At 43.0% G+C, this 9,532-nt stretch overlaps 1 protein-coding gene across 1 annotated transcript; it reads left to right on the top strand.

Annotated features, from left to right (window-relative positions):
* Positions 1 to 1,082: 1,082 nt before the first annotated feature.
* On the top strand, positions 1,083 to 5,363 carry LOC143287188 (uncharacterized). The gene is made up of 2 exons (XM_076595131.1): positions 1,083 to 1,270; positions 4,238 to 5,363. Exons 1-2 carry the CDS (start codon positions 1,083 to 1,085, stop codon positions 5,361 to 5,363), a joined length of 1,314 nt encoding a protein of 437 aa, XP_076451246.1.
* The last annotated feature ends 4,169 nt before the right edge of the window (positions 5,364 to 9,532 follow it).

The following is a 9,532-nucleotide window of genomic DNA, read 5'->3' as shown; positions in this document are numbered from 1 at the left end:
GGCGCACCGAAAAAGAACCCATGGCAACACAGGTGTTCTCGTCTGGCAAAATTGTGGAGAAGAAACCCACTGTGGTAGGTAGACAATATATATGTGCATGCATGCACTTTAGGCCTGAGTGCGTTGGATTATGCTGCTGGTCAGACATCTGCCTTGTAGATGCGGTGAAGCGTATATGGATTTGTCAGAACGCAGTGACGCCACCTTGAGAAACTTGGAACTGAAACTCGGATTTTTTTTTGTTTTCGTTTCTTTTTAAAGAGTTTCTTGCTGTCCTGTTTATCTCCAATTGTATCGTATTGTATTGTATTGCATTGTATCGTGGTGTATTGCATTGTGTTGTGTTGCATTGCATTGCATTGTATCGTAGTGTATTGTATTGTATTGCACCGTATCATATTGCGACATGTTCCAAATAAGATACCTTTTATACCAACAAGTAGGAAAGTAGTATGAGCGGGGCGGGGTGGGGGTGGGGGGTATGGCGGGGGACGAAACTTGGAGGGTAATTTTTTGGGAAAAAACAACAGAACTATGCAGGGACAACCTGTTTTGTTGCCTTGGGTTGTTTTACTTTCCTTTTGTCTTCCCCTTTCCATTTTTTCTAAGCAGTCCACCCCCAAACTGAGTCTTACGCCGAACTGTCAAAACGATAGGTTTGTCAAAAAGTGATATTCGGTAGTGTTGCTGGGAATGGATTTCCGCAGACCTTTCACATAGTAATCGACAGTGATGGAACTTTATGTGTGCACAGTATATAAAAGCTTTCTCTCTTTCTTTTTTTCGGGGGGTGGGGTGGTGGGGGGTGTCCTATATAACTGACCTAATTTTCCTGGACTTTATACGACCAGGTCCCCCATTCAGCGCGGAGCAGATTCTTCTGTTCTGCATGCTGGAGGGGTTGAGCGTTGTCCTATATAACTGGGCCTAATTTTCCTGGACTTTATACGACCAGGTCCCCCATACAGCGCGGAGCAGATGCTTCTGTTCTGCATGCTGGAGGGGTTGGGCGTTGTCCTATATAACTGGGCCTAATTTTCCTGGACTTTATACGACCAGGTCCCCCATACAGCGCGGAGCAGATGCTTCTGTTCTGCATGCTGGTGGTCTTCTTTGTGCTGGGTGTGGTCGGCAACGCCCTGGCCTTCTACATCTACTACCAGAAGAGGGACAAGACCACCTCCACCCTCTTCATCCTCTCCCTGGCCGCCACAGACTTCTTCACCTGCCTCGTCGGGATCCCTTACACCCTGGCCAATGAGATGCTGAAGTTAGTTAGTTAGTTAGTTCTTTGTTGGTGTTGTTGCTGTAGGATGGATGGATGGATGTTCGTGTGAGTGATGTTGTTTGGTTGGTGTTCGTGTGAGTGATGTTGTTTGTTGGTGTTGTTGCTGTAGGATGGATGGATGGATGTTCGTGTGAGTGATGTTGTTTGGTTGGTGTTCGTGTGAGTGATGTTGTTTGTTGGTGTTGTTGCTGTAGGATGGATGGATGGATGTTCGTGTGAGTGATGTTGTTTGGTTGGTGGTGGGTGGTAATGGGTGGTGGTGTTATGGTTGGTTGGCTGGTTGGTGGGTGGGTTGTTATTGTGGTGATTGTTGTGGTGGTGGTATTTTTTGTTGATGGTAGTGGTGGTGAAGTTTGGTGGTGGTGGTGATGGTGGTGATTGTGGTGGTTGTGGTGGTGTGGGGTTGGAGAGAGGGAGGGGGAATTCGTGACGCGCATCTGTCGCCCCGTTTTTGTTACTTTCAGTCTGCTTCAAGCAAATTCTCTCTCTCTGTTTCTCTCTGTTTATCTATATGTCTGTCTATCTGCCTGTCCTCTCCCCTCTCTCTCTCTCTCTCTCTCTCTCTCTCTCTGTATTCCTTTTTCTCTCTGTCTGTCTCTGTCTGCCTGTCCCCCCCCCTCCCTCTCTCATTTCCTCTCTTAGTGTGTCTTCCTCTCTCTCTCTCTGTCTTCATTTTCTCTGTGTCTATCTGTCTCTGTCTGTCTGCCTGTCCCTCTCTCTCTCTCTCTCTCTCTCTCTCTCTCTCTCTCTCTCTCTCTCTCTCTCTCTCGCACTCGCTTTCTCTCTGTCCCTCTCCCTCTCTGTCTCTCTTTCTTTCTCATCATTATCCATTTTAAGTGTATCTTTTCTGTTTGTTTTATTTTCGCAGTTATCATTTTTATTCAAGATGATGGCCGAATGTAAAAAGACGGGTAGTTGCTTATTCATTGCCCTTATTAATAAAGAATTTGCTTTCACTCTCTGTCTTTTTCTTTATCCCTATCCTGCATGCTCTTGCCTTCTTCTTCTTTTCCTCTCTCTCTCTCTCTCTCTCTCTCTCTCTCTCTCTCTCTCTCTCTCTCTCTCTCTCTCTCTCTCTCTCACTCGTGCATGTCTACGTGTGTGTGTGTGTGTGTGGGTGGGTGGGGGGGGGGTTGTGTTGAGATGTCTGAGGGGTTAACCAGCAGTTAATGAATATAAGATGGTGTTGTTTCCGTACCTATTTTCTACACTAATCAAGACGTTTATTTGAAAGGAAAGGAACAGTGGCATAAAAGTCATGAGTGCTGGATGTCAGGTGAATGTCAGGAAAAATCAGTACATTCGCTGTCGTCATTATCATTACAATCTGACACGAAACAATGCTTCGTTTTCCGTAATCTATTCTTTAGACAGTATGAGTATAGACATATTCCTGAATCACGTACTCTTTGCATTGAAGAAAATATCTGGGTCCGCAAACATAGATTTTACAAGTATTATGCTTAATGCGAAATTCTTTTTATTCATTGTTTTAGTCTTTTGAAAAAAAAAAATTGCATTCTGCGGGAAACATCTGTTTATAACTAGCCAGGCAATACATTTTCCAAGCTGGATGATGTAAATGTTTATAAAGAATCTTTGATTTTTGTAACATTTTTCAGTGGTTTACCATAACTTTCCTCACCAAAACTGATAGATAAACATTATTTTTATTTGGACTATACCTGCTTCAGTTTTCGTGATGAAGGTGGTAAAAAAAAAAACAAAAAAAAAACATCCCACTGAAACATGCACGTAAGTTCAAACTTTCGATTCTGAGTTAAAAAAAAACAACACTTTCTTCTGTCATGACGCTGTAGTTTTTAGAGGAAGAGTCACTGTGGTGATTTGGACATTCTTGTACAATCAGGTGGGTTAGTGTTAGTTGAATTCACTGTCAACGTTGTCCTGTTCAGATATCAAAACTTTGTCGTCAAAACACATAAATTACTTGCCTGACTGACACTTTAATATAATAGAATAGAATAGAATATGTTTTTATTACCAAGTGTACCGGGGTCACAAGGAATATTGGGAGGCGGGGGGGGGGGGGGGGTGGGGGGGGGGGTGGGGGCGGGGGATAGTACATAACAAGGTACGAACATAAATCGAAAATCGTACACAAACACAGATACAATAGAAATTAGGATACACACAAGTGCATACACACAAGTGCATATCAATATAAAAACTTGTGCATACTCACACATGGTCGCACTGCACACACACACACACACACACACACACACACACACACACACACACACACACACACACACATGCACGCACGCACACACACACACACTCTCTCTCTCTCACACACACACACACGTGCACGCACGCACGCGTTTGAACAGAAGCCGCATATTACATGTGGATGGGGCTGATGACTAGATCTTTAGGTAGATGGTTGTTGATTGTACAATTGTATTGATCATACTGGATTTGTTCGAGAGACAGGGCATTGACAGCTTTGGGGAAAAAGCTATTGGCGAAGCGGTTGGTTCTCGTCCTTATTCTTTTGACCAGAGGGGGGCATCTCGAAAATCCCAAAAGTTGGATGCGATGCGACAGTGATTATACAGTCTTTTTTTTTCAGTCATAAGAGCCGTAACTTTTTTCTTCTTTTTTTTCTTTTTTTTTGTTTTTTTTTGTTTTTGTCTATAGCATAATATTATTCCTCTTAAGGTGTTAGTTTATTTTGTCCTCATGTCCACAAGGAACATTACTAAACTGATGAGCGTTGAGTGAGAGCGAAAGAGGGAGACTGAGAAACGATGATGATAATAATGATGATGATAGTGATGGTGATGGTTATGATAATGGAAATGATGATGAATGTGGTGATGTGTGTGTGTGGAGGGGGCGAGGGGGCGGGGTTATGTGTGTGTGCGTGTGTCTGAGTGTGTCTGTGTTTGTTTGCGTGTTTATGTGTCTGTATGTGTCAAGGTACTGGCTGCTGTACGACCTGGTTTGCAAGTGCTACCTGTTCGTCATGACCTTCAACATCCCGCTATCCGCCTTCATCATGGTGGCCGTAGGGTTCGACCGCTACTTCTGCATCTGCCACCCCTTCCTGCACGTCATGACGGTCCGCCGGGCCAAGATCTGCCTGGTGTGCCTCACCCTGCTGGCCTGCGGCCTGGGCATCATCACCGCCCTGGGCTACGGGGTCTACTACCTGGAGAGTGGGCAGGAGCTAGTCCTCGATACAGCCCTGTCCACTACCACCTCCACCGCCACAGCCACGGGTACGACCACCACTACGGTTCGGACCCTGTTCACCTCGGACACGGACAGCCAGCCGGGGTCCGCCTACTCCATCATGAACGCTACCAACAGCCACTCCCACTCCCACACTAAGTGGCCCCTCCTCTCCCCAGACACCGCCCCGTCCTCTTCAGACTCCACCACCTCCCGCCTGAGCGCTGCCGCTGCCAGCAACAACAACGACACGGACCAGCCCACGTACCGACGTGTGAACGCCTCGCAGGTAGTTTACCTGGGCATGTGCGTGCCCAACCAGCTCATCTTCAGCTCGCAGTTCAGCGACGTCTACCAGAAGGTGTACGCCGCCACCTTCCTCTTCTCCTTCCTCATCATCGCCATCCTCTACGCCCTCATCTACCGCTCCATCCTCATCCGCCGTGCCTGGAAGGCCAAGCGGAAGAGGATGAGCTGCTACGCCTCCACGGCCAACGGGCCCGAGACGGTGGCGGCGGTGGCGGCGGAGGAGACCCAGCTGACCAACATCAACAACGGCAACACGGTCAACACCGAGGCCACAGCGGTTCGAGCCTCGTCCCGCACCTCGGTGGCCCTACGGGACCGGATGCTGTACGCCAACATCAAGACGGCGGCCATGCTGTTCGTGGTGACGGTGGTCTTCATCATCTCCTTCCTGCCGTCCTGGCTGATCGGGCTGGACGCCATCAACATGAACCTCATCCTCTTCTACATTTTCTTCCTCAACAACGTCGCTAACCCCTTCATCTATGCTTTCATGAACAGGACCTTCCGCGACGATCTGCGGCAACTGCTGAAGAGGATGAAGAACAGGTTGGCCGGCTGGTAACAGTGTTGTTTTGGGTGTTCGGCTGGTTACATCAGCGTGTTTGGGGTTAGTGGAGGAACATTTGAGTGCGTGTATAATAGTTTTAGGTCGTGTCCGTCGGTGACCATTGGAACAGTAGAGGAGGCTATTTCTGTCCCGACTGTCTTGGATGGAATTTGATGATAGAGTTTACACGCCCAAATTTACATTGCATAGTACTTGGGTGGTAATGCGTATTCAGACAAGTTAAGTCGGTCAAAGACATTGTCGTGCTTGTCAGGCAGTACCAGTGTTTACAGTTGTAAAGATGGTCAGACAGGGAAAAGTGCAATTTGCAGGCAACAGATCACCAGTCTGGTCATCAGGCTTTCAGATGGCGAACGGGATCTGCAAAAAGCCTGCTTGACTGTTCGGCGGAGTGATAAGCAAACAATCAGTTGTGGTGAAGAGGGAACTTCTAATTTGACAAATCAGAAAAGTCTGCTTAGACAATGATGTGTTTCAAACCTTAAACTGCATATTTCAAATGATACCCAGATCTTGGGAGTATCCTGATATGCTGTCCTCTTTATCCCCTTTAAAGTGGACAGATTTCTGACTGGAAGTTTGTTGTTATTTCGTTCAATGTAATTGAAGGAAACATGTGTTCCAAATCTGATAAAATGAACTGAGTATGAATATCGCATGAGCAAGCATGAATGACAAACATTTTTTTTTTTTTTTTATAAATCTTCGAACATCGCTATTCTAGCTATTGGGTGTAATCACTGATTACGGTAGCAGGCCACTCGTAAATACAGTTTTTAATACGTTGAGAAGAAAAGTATGTGTATTCCTCCCATCAGTGATACGTGTCTAGTGAAAGAGATTGACATAACATTTTGAACAATGGTGCGCGTTTTTTGTTTTTTTTTTGTTGTTGTTGTTGTTTTTTTGTTTTGTTTTGTTTGTTTTTTTAGACGGGTGCTATTGTTAGTCATGGTACCACTCGTTCTTCTTTCAAAATGTTTTGTTTTCTTTTTACACAGACACATTTAGTCTTTTTGATAATACGAATATTCCGCGATGTCCAACATACTAATTGGAAAGTGATTTAACACTCGCACAAATATTCAGTGCACATGAGAAGAAATGTTAAACGAGTGTATGGATGAATTACCGAGATACGTTAAGATTTCAACCCTCATCGGACGCAGAGTATCTGAACTGCTGATCTTATCGTTTGATATTGCTGCTAGCTTTCAGTGCGGGGTCGCTGGTTTGAGCATCACTTTGGAAATGATATGCTTGAACTGATGATCATCAAGTTTTACTTTGAGACTAGAAGGTGCTTATTAAAGTACACGATGGCAAATGACAACCTGGGTTGTTAGAAATGATGGTTAGAAAACTGCAAGGCAACGTTAGAAAACTGCAAGGCAACGAACACTCGTTTAGATTGGCACGTTGTTGGCATAGATTTTTTTTTTCCATGCGTATCGCCGTTACTTGAGCAGTGATCATAATTTGTTATAGAAGACGTGAACAAAGGGTACATGCAACGTGTTTCCATCATGATTCTAGCGTCTGTTGTGGTAGACAATGGACAACGTCTGCAAAGTGAGGTCTATCCTTGGACACTGTACATTAATTTTGTTTAATATTTTGATCGGTTTTCTCTCTCTCTCTCTCTCTCTCTCTCTCTCTCTCTCTCTCTCTCTCTCTCTATATATATATATATATATATATATATATATATATATATATATATATATATATATATACATACACACTTTTTTCTTTCTTTTTTTTTTTTTTTTGGAAAATGTCTTCTTTTTAACTACACAGTTAGGATCCATGACATGTCATGTAACGCGTGTGTGTGTGTGTGTGTGTGTGTGTGTGTGTGTGTGTGTGTGTGTGTGTGTGTTTGTCTGTCTGTCTGTCTGTCTGTCTGTCCATGTGTGTCCGTCTGCATGCTGTAACTTGCAAACAGCTAGATCAGTTTGAGCGTGTTACGTCAAAGTTTACCAGACATGAGTGACTGTTCTGATTCTGATCAAGGAATCTGTCTGGATTTCAATCATCTCTCCCCTTCCACCCTTTCCCCCCCAAAAAAACAACTAATTGACAGTGTTCAGTGAAACTTGACATACAGCTGGCACTGAAAGAGATGCCAGACTCTGATGGATTTCTTAAGTGACGTTGGTCAGAGATCGCAGTGTCTGAAGAGGTAAGACTGATTTCTCCAAGAAAAGTTTTGGACAGATTTCCATGCTGTGTAAACTGACGGATTTCGATTGTCAACATTGTTGTGTACATCAATCGGCAGTTTTGATCTTTGAAATTGGACGAAGGCTAGTGTTACTGTTGGCAGTATAAGTTATATATTTGTAGGCCCGAGTCCAGAACGATAAGCAACAAACTCTTGAGCCAGTTTCAAGGAGACTCGTAAATTTTGATATTCTATTGAAAAAAAAAGAAAAAAAGAAAAGAAAACTTTTGGAATTTCGTAAACCTTTGTTCGAGATCACAACTTCAAAGAAATCAACTTTTGACGAAAATGTGTATTTTTCTGATCGGATTTTCCAGTCCTCTGCATGTTTTGTGCCATTTCTCTAAAGGTGGCAACTGACTGATAAAAAAAATGACATATACAGAAGTAAAACAAACAACGGTTAGAACTCGCTGTTTGTCCCAGACGATACTGGCCACAAATGATGTTTACGGTGTTGAGAATCTCTCTGACCACAAGACAGGGCAGCGCATGCATGGGACCTATTTTGCTGCAGAGAAAAGAATAACGCATTCACCAGGTACTGAAATATACAACAAGCACAGATAAACGAAACATGTTCGTATTCCTGTAACTTATGAGTGCTTTATCCTGTTCCACCTCTTCTTCTTCTTCTTCTCCTCCTCCTCCTCCTCTTTCTTCTTCTTCTTCTTCTTCTTCTTCTTCATCTCCTCCTCCCCCTTCTCCTCTTTCTTCTTCTTCTCTCCTCCCCTTCTCCTCTTTCTTCTTCTTCTTCTTCTTCTTCTTCTTCTTCTTCTTCTTCTTCTTCTTCTTCCCATTTCAACAGAAGGCTTTGACAATTTTTAAGTACATATCATTAAATCTAATAGCAGGCACCAATGATAGTTTTGAAATGTTACCTTTTCACAGGACTTTCATTGTGTCAGAATGGCAAATATTGGTAATTCTGCTTTAGTGACTGGGGCAAAAAAAGAGAGAGTTAATTAATTAATTGATTAATTGTTGGTAATAACAATAATGATAAGAAGCAGAAGAAGAAGAAGAATATAACAATAACGATAATGATAATAATAATGATAATAAAAAGGTGGGGGGATACAAATTTGTTTTAGAAATTAACAGTTGCGAGGGCTCGTGTGTGTGTGTGTGTGTGTGTGTGTGTGTGTGTATCGACGATATGACTGGTTCCCATACTCCTCTCTATTGGGACCATTGAAAAACATTCCTTCTTGACGAAGGCATTGTCAGACTCAACTCCGTGGTTCAATGTAAAGTGAGCTACGATACGAACTTTTTTTTTCTTTTTTTTTTCTTTTTTTCTTTTTTGTTGTCAATCTGTTACTGTCTCCAGGATTTACTTTGTGAGGGTAAGTCCTTTCTAATGATTGTTGTGTAAAAAAAAAAAAGAGTTGAAAACCTTTTTAAAGTACTTCTTGCTGATTTTTCTTGTAATATTTTATGACATTCTCTCGTAACCGCGTGACTGGATTTTCTTTTCTTTTTTCTTCTTCATATTATCATTCTTTTCTTCTTTTTTTTTTCATTTTAATTCCTTCCTTTTTTTGTCTTGTCTTTGCAAGTGTCAACTTTGTGTACAGTGTCGTGCTGATAATGATTCATGAAACGTATTTATTGAGACAGTGTGTCTTTCCATAATTTATTTCCCCCGGTATATACTTTGAAACCCAAGGTTTCTCGATACTCCACCGACTTGATAGTTATAAGCACTGTTCGCTGACTCAGTAGTGACCTATATCTCCTGCAGGTTAATTAAGAGCGGGGCTCTTCTGTATGTCTCAAAACATAACACATGGGGTTTGGAGCGTATGTTTGGATGTGATGTAATGTCATGTCATGACAATCATTATGTTCTGTTGTGTAATGCGGTGCTTTGTGATATAACGTGGAGTGTGATGTAACGAAACATGGTGCAAAGTGAATGAATGAGACGGGG

The sequence above is a fragment of the Babylonia areolata genome, chromosome 11 (genome assembly GCF_041734735.1).
Source record: "Babylonia areolata isolate BAREFJ2019XMU chromosome 11, ASM4173473v1, whole genome shotgun sequence".
NCBI classification, from domain to species: Eukaryota; Metazoa; Mollusca; class Gastropoda; order Neogastropoda; family Buccinidae; genus Babylonia; species Babylonia areolata.
This window is presented reverse-complemented; position numbering and strand designations above follow the sequence as displayed.